The sequence below is a fragment of the Aedes aegypti genome, unplaced genomic scaffold, assembly GCF_002204515.2.
Source record: "Aedes aegypti strain LVP_AGWG unplaced genomic scaffold, AaegL5.0 Primary Assembly AGWG_AaegL5_hic_scaff_1067_PBJ_arrow, whole genome shotgun sequence".
Lineage (NCBI taxonomy): Eukaryota > Metazoa > Arthropoda > Insecta > Diptera > Culicidae > Aedes > Aedes aegypti.
The window spans coordinates 82,660-97,565 of record NW_018734480.1 but is presented as its reverse complement, the minus strand read 5'-3'; the positions used below and the strand labels follow the sequence as shown (position 1 = coordinate 97,565).

At 39.4% G+C, this 14,906-nt stretch overlaps 1 protein-coding gene across 1 annotated transcript; it reads left to right on the top strand.

Moving 5' to 3' along the window:
• The first annotated feature begins 3,277 nt into the window (after nucleotides 1–3,277).
• LOC110680221 (nicalin-1-like) lies at nucleotides 3,278–13,553 on the top strand. Its single transcript, XM_021856034.1, has 4 exons — nucleotides 3,278–3,670; nucleotides 7,096–7,283; nucleotides 8,237–9,046; nucleotides 12,709–13,553. The coding sequence occupies exons 1-4, from the start codon at nucleotides 3,502–3,504 to the stop codon at nucleotides 13,201–13,203; spliced, it is 1,662 nt and encodes a 553-aa protein (XP_021711726.1). The 5' UTR covers nucleotides 3,278–3,501; the 3' UTR covers nucleotides 13,204–13,553.
• The last annotated feature ends 1,353 nt before the right edge of the window (nucleotides 13,554–14,906 follow it).

The following is a 14,906-nucleotide window of genomic DNA, read 5'->3' as shown; positions in this document are numbered from 1 at the left end:
TGGCGAAGTTGTTAAAAACGAGCTTCGCACGTTGGTTCACCCGTTTTTAGTCGCGAAGCAGTATATATATATAGGGTTCATTCATAAATTTCATAACGCTAAAAATGGCCATTACCGACACCCACCACCCCCTCGTTACGCTTTTTGTATGAACATTTTACAATTTTTTTATGAGCCGTAACAAAACGAGGATACCCACCCACCCCCTTCAGCGTTATGAAATTTGTGAATGAGCCCATATACGTCGAACCTAACGTCGGGCATATTGCGCTGGACAGTGGATCTGGTGTGCTACATAGCGCATAGTAATCCTTCATAAGAGAGATTCGCGGAAGCTGACATTTCTGTCAAAGTGTGAGCCAATCGAGCAGCGAGAGCTGTCAAAGTGTGAGCCAAACGAACAGCGTTATGTTTGTTTTGAACTTTTCTTGAGGAGTAGTGTAATCCGCTTGAAATTATTTCGGTCAAAGTAATTTTGCATGAAGGAAAATAATGAAATATTTTTCTTTTTCAAATTTTTGTCAATGCGATTTTTAGTTGTTTATTTTTTTGGCTGTTTATTAGTTTGGATATGTTGCTCAAAGATCTATAACGAAACAAAATACACTTTTAGCAATGAGGAAGTCATGTCTGTGTTACAATATTATTCTCGACGCCGAGCAAAATCAGCACTGCTGGTCTGTTGCCAAATCATTCCAGTTTTCTTCCGCTTATCTCTCTATAAAGGATCACTATGTTTATGATCCATACTCGAGCAAGTGTCGCAATCAAATCTCGCGTAGACTTTTCAAAACGGCCTATCTAACAATTCGCAACATTTCGAGTAAATCGAGCTTGAAGGTGTGAAAATATATTTTGAAACTGTATCAAAATGAAACAATTTTTTCCCCCACTGTGTTGCTTGTAGAGGGAAGCATGTAATAGAGTTCAACGTATGAAATGAAATTTGTCAATTTATTTGGAAATTACACTGAAATCTATAAAAACATCAGATAGGACTTTTGACCAAAAATATGTACATAGGATAAATCACATAGGTCGTTCTGTTTTAACAATTGTTTACATTGGACATTCATATTCTGTCATTTTGTTTCAGTTATAGTAACATCGGATATTTTGATTTGAGCATCGACAAGAATCATGTTTTTATTTCATTTTGTATCCACGTGCGTTGAACTGCTTCAACATTCAAGTTGAACTGCTCATTTTTGTTGGCGGTGTGATAATCGCAGGCATCAGCTGTGCTTTGTTTTTTATTCATTTGCAAGAAGAGACGAAATGACCTTCGGGTTAAAGTCTCTCACGAACAACAACAATTTGATTCATTCAATGCCACGCCGTCACTTTTTCCCCCCGTCTATGTGTCCAATGTAACAACAGAAGGAGGGGAAACGTTGAGCTGTATCTGGGACCTTTTTGCTTTCTCACTGTTTCTCTCTCAATATTCCCCCCGTTTCAATGCTGGGTTTCGGCCCACACTTGTTCGTGTGTGAGTTACCCACTGCACGACGGGTGGTGACGACTGTGTTGCATTCGGCAACCAGCCGTCGGCGCAAACAAGAAATAGCGGTGGGAAATGATGACGATGACGGCGCCGTCGATTGTGTTGTAGGAAACGCAATGCCAAACAAATACATACAGCTTCTTCTCCGCTCTTCGGCGAATGATTGCTCTGCAAATATATGTGCGCAAGTCGCGCATGCACGTTGCTCGTATTGCTGCCGTGAAGCATATGTAATATGCTTCATCGACCATGGATCTGAATCGGATTGATACAATAAGATCATGATGGCTGAATATCATTTCCCTACATGCACTCAATACGCTGATAATCGATATTTTGTTGCGGTGTGCTAATCGGAGACCACCAGCTGTGCTTTTTTTATTCATTCATTCCCACGGCGTCACTTCTTCCCATCCGTCTATGTGTCCTATGTAACAACAGAAGGAGGGGAAACGTTGAGCTGTATGTAGGACATTTGCTCTCTCACTGATTCTCCCTCAATTTTCCCCCCGTTTTTATGACGGTTTCGCCCACATGATCATGTGAGAGTTTCCCACTGCATGACGTGGTGGTGGTGACGGCTGTGTTGCAATCAGCACCAGCCGTCGGTTGAAACAAGAAATTGCCCGTCCATCTTGTTGTAGGAACTCGAGAAAGGAGCCCACGTCTAACAAATACATACAGCTTCTCCTCTCTTCGGTGATTGATCGCTCTGCAAATATGTGTGAGCAAGTCGCGCATGTACGTTGCTCGTGTTGCTGCCGGGAAGCATATTTATATGCTTGATCGACCATGCATCTGAATCAGATTGATACAGTGACATCATGATGCCTCAATCTTGTGCTCAATATCATTCCCCTATATGCACGCAATGCGCTAATAATATGAAAAGAGATGTTGCAGCTGATCCAATCCAGCGAAACGGTAAAACATGGTTTGGCAAAAAGACCAAAATACAGTTTTGTGTAACTCATTCTCTTTTTGTCACTTGAGCGTTTTCAATTTTGCGAGGCAGTGCGACTCTGAAATATCGACTGAAATGATTGAGAAGCAGTTATTATGGCATCTAAGTAGTGTCTCAGACACGCTTCTACAAATCATTCTACCTTTTAAACTCCATTCCAAAGCTTTATTCAGGAATGTCCAATGTAACATTAGAATCGTGGTTATTCATAAATGTTACATAGGACATGTGGTTGGTTCTCTGATCAAAGGTCCAATGTAACAATTGATTAAAAGCGATGCAGTTTTGAACATTGGTCATTTTGTTAAGCTTTGAATAGATTAATTTGTTGTTAATATATCAGAACGAGTGTTCTAGTGTGCTGCTAAGTGGTGCAACGCAAATGATTTGCAATGATAATCTCGATTTGTTTACATTTGTTACTTAGGACGTTTTGAAAAGTTACGCGAGAAATCACTGATTGCTTGCTTGGAGGCTTGCAGGATGCCTTTTAATGTTTGCTCTCCTTCCAAAACCATCGAAATGTTGAATGTGCTTCAACTTTTTGGCACTTTATTAGTTGATTTAACAATATCAAAAATTGATAATCAAACCATAACAAACAATTAAACAAAGCAATATTCTTTATTTTCACAGTTGTCACAACTGACAGTGGGGCGATATTCATTTATCGCCCAGGGACATCCTGATGGCTACGAAGAACACTGTGTATCGATATATGGTTGTCATGGGCCTGCCTCAGAGCCCTGCTCATTTTACCTTTTTTGTGATCAAAATTGTTGAGCGGCCCACTGTCCAGCGTCAGACGTCAGCGACAGCGCAATCAGTCAGTCTGTCACTTCATTACACTCATTACCGTACTCCCGTGTCTTTTACCAATGTCGGAGATTTTCTAATTTATTCGGTCCCGAATAACACCAAAGTGCAGTGAATTCAATCGCTTCCGACTAGTCCCGTGAGTGTGCACGTTCCGCGAGTTCGTGTGTAGACTGAAACTTGGTCCGCAGAGCAGCAGCAACTAGTGCTAGTGAAGATGTTCGAAGATGCCGATCACTTCGCCGATATATTTCGCGGTGGACTGCCCTACTATCTGCTAATCACATTACCGATTTTGATAATCTGCTCGTCCAACCCGGTCCTGGCCGCCAGCGAGTTTGGCGTCCAGCGAATGTCCCAGTTCGATGTTCACGGAACGCCCTACGGTAGGTGCGGGGCTTTTGAGCCCACGGGAGTACAGTTTTATGTGATGAAACGTCCATCAATTGGATATCGTTGAGAGGTTATGCTGGGAGGCAGTTTCAACCAGTTTTGTCTTTAGATTGACGAAGGCCCTAGGCCAGGGCTTCCCAACGTACGGCTCGCGGTTTCATGTTGGGTAGCCCACGAAGGGTTAATAATATATTAATTAATACATAGCAATTTTGCATTCTTAATTCGATTTTATAGCTAATATTTCCGACAGATCGGACTAGAAGTTATTTTGGCCTTTCAAAGATAAGTTAAGGACTCTGTCAATTCTGATTTTTTCGACTCTGTTTTGATACAGATGTTTCATCAATCAGATAAGCTCTATTATTACAGTAAATGCCAATATTTGTAACTCCGAACGCTTGGGTTACGTTTTCCTGAAATTATTAAAAAAAAAAAACACTTGGTTCAGTCTGTCTGAACACCGCCCATACGTATATATTCGATTCTTCGGAGTTCGAAATTTATTGGTTTTTATGAATGCTTCATAATTATTCAAATTTAGAAAGTACTTATGAAACATTGAATTTTCTTATCACTATTTTTGGAGTTAAAAAAAAAACCGTGAGTATCGTCATGAACAAACGCAGAGAAATAAATCTTAAGTTCGAAAAGAAAATGCTTCGAAATCAAGGAAAAATATCTGAATGACGGCCTATAAACACATTTGTTATATGTTTCGAAGCGAAAAGAAGCTTCTGTGTGACAATGTGTGGATTTCAACACCATTTCAATTGGAATCTAATATTTTCTTATTAGAAACAATCTAATTCATGTTATGGTGCATTCATTGCATAGAATTATTGTTAGCTACCTATAGCTACGTTACGTTTCCCCAAGATTTGATTTAATGGAATTTTTTCATCATCATTTTTCAATGATTCTGAATAGCCTCATTGTTATCGTTAATTAGTATTGTTTGTACAAGTAGTAGATTTTTCTGTTGTTTTTGTATCCTATGTATAATGTATCTATCGATTAGTTTTTCTTTGACCTGACGAAAGTAATACCAAATGTATTTCAACGGGGTATCGTTGACTAATAAAATTTCAATTCCAGTTATTACTCCGTAATACTGGCAAATTGTGATAGGGCAAATAGTTCTAACGACGAATAATGTCACGTCTATCTTCAAGAACATTTATGAAAAGACCAATTGTTTAGAACATTCTGTCTTATGAAAATCCATGAAGAAATGTACATTTGAAATTCGATCTGCTTTCATTATTAAAAAAAAATAAGCACACTTGTTCATATCGTCTAGACTTACAACTTTGTTGAAGATACTATGAAGCTATTCGTTAGTTCTTTAAAGCTGTGTCAATTATGAAGAAATGTCGTAAAATTCACTTTAATCAAACCGTTATTGCTTTTGAATTCGTTAATGGAAAAATCATTCAAAAATAAATGTTTAAAACTAAGTTATCTCTGAAGAACTGTGAAAATTTCATTCAAATCGATACATAAATAAATCAGATCTAACCCTTTAAAATTGATCATTTTGTGTGTATCAAAAATGATGCAAGTGTATTATACATATTTCAAATGGCATTTTGCCAAATAATAAATTCGGTTTTCCATTTATTTATATTTTTCTAGATATATTTCTCAGCCTTTAGTTCCTTCAGATGAATTTCTGGAGAAATAAACGAGGAATAGCCTGAAGGGATCTCTAACCTACCTTTTGAAGGAAGCTCAACAAAAGTCTTCCAAGAAAGCAGCCCAAAACTTCTCTGAAATTTCAACAAAAAATATCAAACTTGTCCAGAAATTTCTTCAGGATTTATGCCAATAATAATTTAGAAGAAATTTAGAAAATTTAACAACCAAATTTAACAAATTCGCCAGGCATCTCTCGCGGATTAAGCCCACCCTAGGCTACGATTTCAAACGACTATTGTTCTTCTAAAAACGCGCTTTGAAACCTAAAACACACTTTGGCTTATGTGCTAATTGTTTCGAAATCAGTTAAAAAAGCGTTATTTATCAGTCATTAGTGATACGATTGTGATTAATATCCAGCTTGTTGTAATAAATCTACATCATTCACTAATTAGTATCGCACAATAACCATCTGATTTAGTTTTTTTTTTTTCGAGTTCATCGAAAATCGATAAAGCTTCGAAGCTACCTTGTGAGTGAGTTGGAGTTGTTGGAGAGTTGGATTTCAAATCAATTCTTAAGCTATCAGTACACGCTTTGCCAAATGTGCAAATATTTGACAAGGCATAAACCAACAGACTCAAAGCGGTTTCAATATTGGCGAAATTTGCTCTGTATCAATCCACGCCAAATATTTGTCATTGTGTGCAACAAGCACTTTTTCCAGGAATTCGTTCCGCAAATCTGGCATATTACACAGCTTTAATGAATTCTGATGATTAAGTTTACCGTTAATGCTAAAGAATTTTATCATTATTTCTTTTTTCAGAGATGATGAATTTTGAATATTAAGGAGATTTCCCCTACTGACAGTAATTCGAGATTTAAAGTATTTGCATATGCCTAGCTTTGTAGCTTGAATTTTAATTTTACATAACGTGTTTATTGTTATTGTTTATAAAGACCATGTTTTCGTTTCTGAACTTTTATTTCGGACTTTGAAGTTAGGAAGTCACTTTTTCGGTTGTTCGGTTGTTCAGTGACTAAAGTCACTATTATTTTGCTGTCTGACCTTGAATCATTGAAAAAGATTACATAACAGTATTTAAAAATTCTTGTGCAAGATTTTTTATTTATTTATTTCAGCAATCAAAAGTAGACTGCATGTCTATCTATATATGTACTGTTATTTCTTACAGACGGAATCGTAAGAACAATTCCTACAGAATTCTAGAAAAATCTTGAGCTAGATTCTCACAGAATCCAGAGCATGATTCTCAGCGAACATTGGGCCGAATTTTGAGATGATATTATAAAAAAAATATTTTGACAATTTCTAACCAAGCTCTGAGTAAGATTTCAATTCAATTCAAGACATCATTCTTAAAAAAATCCAAAGCTAGATTTTCGAAAGCATTCTGTAAGATTCTAGTGTAATAATGAGTATGTAATTCTCATAAAATTTTGGATAAGACTTTAAATAACAAATTCCTAGGAAGCATTTCCACAGATGTCTGACCATAATATTTAGAATCATTTAACTATTCTTCAATTTTTCCAAACGTTTTTTTAATGACTGATCTGAACGATTTTTTGACAATGTTGAAAGTCATTAACTAAAAAATGTTGGCCCGCACATTCGCACAATTTTATTTCTGATATTGGGCCAGCGATTCAAAAAGGTTGGGCAAGCCTGGCCTAGGCACACCGGTACCGTTAATTAGATTAGGGATTACGATAATATTTTCTGATTGTATTATTTTCGTTTCGTTTACAGGTTGCCGTGCTTCCACCTTGAATCTGGAGGCCAAATCATTGTACACCTGGCAAACTTCCCGACACTGCGTTGTCACCCGCTTCCAGGACATGACCATCGACCAGTTCCGGGAAATCCGTGCCAAAGCTGGCGGATTGGTTATTCTTCTGCCGGAGGATTTTGCCTCCCTTAGCCTGGAAGAGAAACAGGTTGGTTCGTCTTTACGAAGTTTGCATTCTTACTTACCACATTTAGCTTCAAGGAGCGCACAGTGGCGCATTGCCGGACAAACCCTCAAAACTTTATGTTGAGTACATGCTAATTTTGCTTACCCTTCTTTGCCTCGAGAGGTGAAAATTTAATTTCCAATTTTCATTATAACTTAACTGGTTCATCATTCAAATCTGTATCTCGTTACCTTTTTTTTTTTGGTTAAAGCCTGAGACGAGACTCGCGAAGACGGTCTTCTTTTTCTGTGATTGCTGAGTTTTTTTCTTATTCCACTTTGTGTTTATACCAATCATGCGCAAGCTGTTCAAATCCTCACATGAACCTCTCAGCAAAAAATGATTGAGTTTGCATCACATCGAATCATAAATAGCCGTTTGAGTGAAATTTCATGCCAGCCAACGTAGCAGACATTTGAAATAATTAATCTTCTGCTTAGATTTATCAGCAACTTTGGAAAAAACTGCTCCGCTGACTGAGGTTTTCAATAACAATTTACTTTGAACACAATACTTTTCACTTTTTCAGCCATAAAAACGGTGGGCTGCATTTGACGTTTCGTGAGAGGGGAATCTGGGCTGCATATGACGTTGATATTTTTCCTCTTCGCGAGTCTCTCTCAGGTTTAAGCTTCTGTAAAAAAAATTGTATTGCAACCAAATTTCATGTAATAACAGCCTTATTGGATAAAAACCCCAATCTGAGTTAACTCCACTAGAAAAACGAATTTTCAATTTGACTTTTTTAAAGGTCATTGCTGATTGACTTTCCTGTCGATTTGGGACACCTTTGAGATTTTGTCCGACCTTTGAATAAAAATGCGCCACTGTGAAGCGGTGTCGGTCTATAATTATCTAATCCGATTAGTGAACTGTGCAAACATGAAATGAAACTAACAAGATTTTACTTCGTCACCTTCTTGTTCTTCTTTTAGCACATCCACATGCTCGAACAAGCCATGATGCTGCAGGAGATCTCCATTCCGGTGTACTTCTCGCGGTACAATCCCAAAATGAACGAGATAATCAACGACGTTACCAAAACGACCAGTGCAAATCAGAAAAAGTCTTCCCAAGAGCGCGAATCGGCCATCAGTGAAATCATGGGATCAATCTCGGCCAACGGTTACCAGATTGTCGTATCCGGCACTGGTCACACCGCGATCAAGCAATCCAAAATACCAATCATACAGGGTGAACTCACCCCAACGAAACATGCCATCAAAACCAGCGATGGCGAAAGTAAACTACCTCTAATCATCCTTACGGCCCATCTGGACACTTTCGGTTTGATAAACGGTCCCCTAAAGAATGTCGATGTGACCGTGTTGCTCACACTGGTCGAGTTGTTCAGCAAGCTACATGCCAGCATCCCGAAATATCGGTTGATGTTCCTGGTGTCCGAGTCGGGCAGTCTGTTGAACTTCCAGGGCATGAAGAAATGGCTCGACTCCAATCTGGACGAAAACGTACAGATTCAGCAGGCGGAATTCGTCATTTGCTTGGACTCCATCAGCAAAGCCTTGGCCAATGATAACATTTTCATGCATGTTTCGAAACCACCCAAAGAGGGCACACCAATGAACAGTTTCTACAAAACGCTGAAGGCTGTTGCACAGCGGTATGGAAACATAACTGTTGAAGGGGTACACAAAAAAATCAACCTGGCGGATACGTTGCTTGCTTGGGAACATGAGCGTTTCAGTATGAAGCGAATGCCAGCGTTTACCGTTTCCAATTTGAAGGTAGGTATTGTCATGAATCAAACCAAATGTCCTAACTTTGTAGTATCAATGCACAGATTGACGAGGATAGATGCATTTGGAGAATTAGAGCGGAACTTACAAAAAGAGTGTCTTCTGCAAAATTGTTTTTATTAGCTAGGTTCTTCGAGCTCTTACTAGAGTTTATTATTGAATTTCGCTTAGAATGCCACTCAATTTCTCACTTCCGCAATTTGCAGGGCAGTGCGGAGTGCTTCGTGGAAGTCCAAAGCAATCGTGTTTTTTTTGTGTCATCAGAGCGAATTTTTGCATGAAAAGCAAAAATGTTATTTTTCTTGCGACTCCAGAGTGATTTCTTTCTGTCAGTATACGTTAAGTGAAGCTGAAAGTGGATTATGGCTGCTCAGTCAAGGATAAAGGATCAATTGGTGAGCTCGTTTCATGCTTTCATTTAAAATCTGTAAGAATTTTACGTTTTTAATGTATGACTGCATATTTAATCGTTACAACGGTGGAACGTAAATATGATTTTTCAACAAACTTTAAATGGTTCACCACTGTAAGTGTCGACGTTAAAGTAATCTGTGATGGTCCAGCCAATCGAGTTTTGTTTTTCTTTTCGTATGAGTAAAATATAATAACACATGTTTTCGTCCTGCCAGCTGTAAGAATGTTGAGTTTATCTATTTGTCCATTTTTTTAATGGTTCGTCAGTGTCGACATTATTCTCTTCTAATTGTAAATTTTTCATATCAATGAAAATATTATATTTATTAGCATGTTAAAAGTTCTCAATTAATTGTTAATCATAGTCTAATCGATTATCAAAAAAAATCCTGTGAAGCAACGATCCTCTTCATTAACCTTCCAGTCGTCGCGCGGTTTGCCACCGTCAGAACAACCACGCTGATATTGTGAACGAAAAGCGAGATTTTTTCAACAGTGTTGTGCAAAATACAACAGCGCGACGACTGAAGTGTTAACAAACTTCTCTCGCAGTAACCTTTGTGGAGATGCAGAGGTAAACACGGAGTCCAAATAGCAAAGGTTGCACACTAACATTCCTTCCCCCAATCCCACCTGACTGCAAAGACGTGGTCGGCACCGTTTTTGACCCTGTATAAATGGAGGCACTAAATTATGCACACTGAAGAAGATGATGGTCAATCCCAGCCGACCTTCTAGTTGATTCGTTTTGCATATACACTGTATTCGATCAATCACGGAATAGCAACCATTGATATGCTAAGCATAGTTTTCAGACACTATCATAAAAGATTCTCATAAAATGCTTCTTCTCTTTATCTAGGAAGTTTGCAGAACACTTCAAACAATTTGGCTGATTCTACGAGTGCGATTTGTTGGTCTCGTATAGCGAGGCGACAATTCTCGAATCGAGTAAAGTGACTCACCGCGTAAATCACATGGACATCCGGAAGCAAACGCTAGGTGGTGCTAGTAAGCATGTCAAATTGTGCATTTTAAGCAAGTCCTTTTTGTGATCCACATGAGATAGGAAGCTCGAGTTTTCGGCAAAGTTGTTATGGAAGAACATCCGGAAGGCAGACCTTTCAATTAAAAAAATTGGGGTGGGTAATGTATGTTACATTACCGCGGGGTTGACGTAGGACTACTATGGACACAACTTCGATCAATTCTGGGTGAGACTCTAACAACAGTGGTGCAGTAGCTTTTTGCAGATGATAGATGATAGGTGCTGTGATTGTGAGTATTCAATTACGTTATGGTTTTAGGGCGAATCTGTCATTTGCTTTGGAAGCTTTTTCAGAATTTCGTATTTCAAAGTAAAATACTTTAAAAAATCAGTGGGGTTGTTCACCAGACACGACTGCATGACGTCAACTACACCATGTGATTTACTGCGTTGTTTGTGAATTTAGGAACACTGAGGAGCTCTCCGTTCGTAGAAGTGCCCCAGTCATAGACATCGTCAATCGTCATCGCCACCGTAAATTTCAATTGGCCGTATTGACAATTCTTCTTCTTCTTCTTCTTGGCATAACGTCCTCACTGGGACAGAGCCTGCTTCTTAGCTTAGTGTGGCAGGTACGATGATACTGCCCATGGAAGTGAAGGATATTCCAATTACGAAAAGATCCTGGATCGACCGGGAATCGAACTCAGACACCTTCAGCATGGCTTTGCTTTGTAGTTGCGGACTCTAACCACTCGGCTAAGGAAGGCACCTATTGGCAATTGTCAACTATTCATAACAAATCAGATATTGTATGATGCTACGAAAAGAAAAATAAGAGATTACAGCAAGTATGTGGGGCCTTCCTTAGCCGAGTGGTTAGAGTCTGCGGCTACAAAGAAAAGCCATGCTGAAGGTGTCTGGGTTCGATTCCCGGTCGGTCCAGGATCTTTTCGTATTGGAAATTTTCTTGACTTCCCTGGGCATAGAGTATCATCGTACCTGCCACACGATATACGATATATCTCGAACTTTAAGGATTATAAAAGGAAAGAATTTGAGCTACTGAACAACTCTACCGAAGACGCCATCTTTCTAAGTGATCAGGCTCCTGAGATATTTGCGAAACAAATGTTTTATGCTCACTAGCGCCGCCTAGTGGCAACATTTTGCATCAACTAGCTCAAACAATGAAAGTCCTTGAGTTACCGAACAACTTTGCCGAAGACGCCATCTTTCTAAGTGGTCAGGATCCTGAGATCTGAGAAACAAAGCTTTCATGCTCACTAGCGCCGCCTAGTGGCAAAATCCCGAATTTCTTGGCTATGATAATGATAGCCCTTAAGCTACTGAACAATTTTGCCGAAGACGTCATGTTTCTAAGTGGTCAGACTCCTGGGATATTCGCAAAACCAAGGGTGTTGTACAAAGTACAAGGTAAATTCGAGGTGTACCTAACCTGAACTACTTGAATATCAAGTAATTCATAATTTAATCAGGTGAATATGAAGTAACTCATTCCTGTATCACTTAAAGATAAGTGAATTAGATCAGAAACTCACTTGAACATGCAGTGAATCCATGAACCACATGGTTATGGAGCAACTCTAATCAATCCTAAATCACTTGAATATGAAGTGCATCAACATTAAAATACAGGAATATGAAGTGAATCAGACATAATCACTTGAAAGCACTCAGTGAATAAAACCTGGAACAGTTGAATATGAATTTAATTCGAAGGGGACGTACCTGGTGTAGTGGTTACAACACACGCCTATCACGTCGAAGACCTGGGATCCAATCCCATCCTCGACATAATCACGTATGCTGTAAACATTATAGTAAAGCGGGACCTCAACAAAAGACGGGAACATGAAAGGCGGAATCACAAAAGGCAGACGACCTTAGACGTTTGACACAAGACGGAAAATAACATAAGGCATAATCTGAAAATGCGGAATCACTCAGAAACGTATTGAAAATGTATACTAAAGCTTCCAAGCAATAACTGAAGCGAGCTGTTTGCGCCCCTATTCATGTCAGCATATTGAAAATCTCCAAGCGGACTGAAAATCCATTTTGAAAAGCGTAGAATCCTGTATTCAGTTTCATGGTGTAACCTAAACAACTGTAAAAGACAGTTTTTGTCTTAAGTTTCATTCTAAATCTCCTAATGCATCTTTCCTCATAAATCTGCTTTCTGGACTATTTTGCAATGTTAACAACAATTAACCCTTGATTTCAGTCCCACAAAGATTACCTCCGCAACACTATCTTCGACGATGAAGACGAAGAGGAGCAGCTCCAGAAGTTGGAAACCAATGTGAAAATCCTAGCCGAAACCCTGGCGAGCTACATCTACAATTTGCCCCTGGACAATTCCGCCGGCAGCGGTGAAATATTCACCGGTTCCATGGCCATCACCAAAGACAGCATCCGACCGTGGTTGCAAGTGCGCTCGAGTCAGCAGAACAATGATCTCAAAAATGCCTTCGAAAAGTACCTTAAAAATGTGAAAGTCAGCTTCGATAAGCCGGACGCTCGCGAACCGGATTTCATGCTGTATGACGAACGCGACGGCCTGCTCAACATCTACAACGTGAAACCAGCCGTGTTCGATCTGTTCTTGACGTTCATGATTGTGGCGTACCTGGGAGTGATTTATCTGGCCATTTTCCACTTTCCCAAGCTGTACACATTTGTTTGTCACCTGACCGTGAACAAAGTCAAGGTGAACTAACTAGAAAGCGATTACATTATCTCTCATCTTATTTAATTCGAAATTTGCCGTTTGCTGCAGTTGGACATTTTAAATTTGAGTTTTAGAATAGATCGAAAAAACATAAAATGATCACTCATAAGTGTTAGTATCGAGATGTACTCGTTGACAACGACAGCTACTATACAGTTCATCATCTTTTAAGATCATAAGTCTATTTAGTTATAAGCAGCGAATTTAATTTCGCACGCTGTTATTTAACGTAATTTAATTAAAGAAAACATCATTATTGCTAGTCTGTGCATTTCGGAGTTTGGGTTTTTTGACGTTGCATAACGTCTTTTTTGTGTTGAACCCAGTTTTGTTTCTACCATAAGTACTAAAATAGGGAAAATGGCGGACGGTAAAAGGGCAATGGAAAGATAATGGTTAGTAGAAATTTAGAGAAAGGCTTATCTGTCCTACTGTTAACTCGGTCTAGAATGGAACAAACTATAGTAGGTAACAACACACAGTAAATCGTTTTGCGAGTGAAATTAGAATTCTTCTTATTGAACACACGATGACAGCCCGCTCGACTTGAACTGCTGTTGCTCTCTTCGGCTTATTTTTCTAGGCATAACAACTCATCTGGGACAGAATTTGCTTTCTGTCTCAGTCTTTTAGAAACACTTTCCATTTCTCATTTTCAATTCTCGCATAATTTATGATAACGCCCTAAGAGCCATTGGTAACTAAGTGGGTAGCCCATTGTTTCTGAACGAAAGAATGGATGAACATCCAAACCATCACCGCCAAGATATAAAATTATATTTTGTTTATCATAACATTGTTAATTAACTTCCGGTAAATAAAAAAAAAACGTGTAAATTCGTTCATATGCTTGGAGAAATCAAAAAAATTTCAATGGCTTTTAAGAAGTTGTCCTAAATTATGCGAGAATTACTTCTCGCACCAAGAGGCTGCATTACCGGAAGAGGGTGAGCTGGATAAAGCCCCGCTTGAAGACTGCTGGAGAACAGTGTAAGCAGCCATCAACAGACACTGATAAGAGCAACGATGGAACGTGTGCAAAATTGTGTGAAGGTTCCAGGCGAACACTCCAGTTTGTTTAGATCCCGCCGGGGACTACGACAAGGTGATGGACTTTCGTGCCTGTTGTTCAATATTGCGCTAGAAGGTGTTATGCGGAGAGCCGAGCTTAACAGCCGGGGTACGGTTTTTACGGGATTCAGTCAATTTGTTTGCTTCGCGGATGATATGGAGATTGTCGGCCGAACATTTGAAAAGGTGGCAGACTTGTACACCCGCCTGAAACGCGAGGCAGCAAAAGCTGGACTGGTGGTGAATGCGGCCAAAACGAGTTCGTCTACCTTGGATCCTTGCTAACGGCTGACAATAACGTTAGCCGTGAAATACGGGTGCTTTGGACGATCTTTGACGGTGTGCAGGAAAACGATGTGTGGCGGCGAAGAATGAACCACGAGCTTGCCCAACTCTACGGCGAACCCAGTATCCAAAAGGTGGCCAAAGCTGAAAGGATACGATGGGCAGGGCATGTTGCAAGAATGCCGGGCAACAGTCCTGTAAAGATGACGTTCGCAACGAATCCGGTCGGAACAAGAAGACGAGTGGCGCAGCGAGCTAGGTGGATTGACCAGGTTCACCAGGACGTGGAGAGCGTGCCATAAACCGAGTAAATTGTAAAGTAAAGTTAATTCAAG

Coding starts and splice junctions, on each gene's coding strand:
- LOC110680221 (XM_021856034.1), top strand. CDS start 3,502: ATGTTCGAAGATGCCGATCACTTCGCCGATATATTTCGCGGTGGACTG. Junction 3,671..7,095: donor TGTTCACGGAACGCCCTACG/GTAGGTGCGGGG, acceptor TTTCGTTTACAG/GTTGCCGTGCTTCCACCTTG. Junction 9,047..12,708: donor TTACCGTTTCCAATTTGAAG/GTAGGTATTGTC, acceptor CCTTGATTTCAG/TCCCACAAAGATTACCTCCG.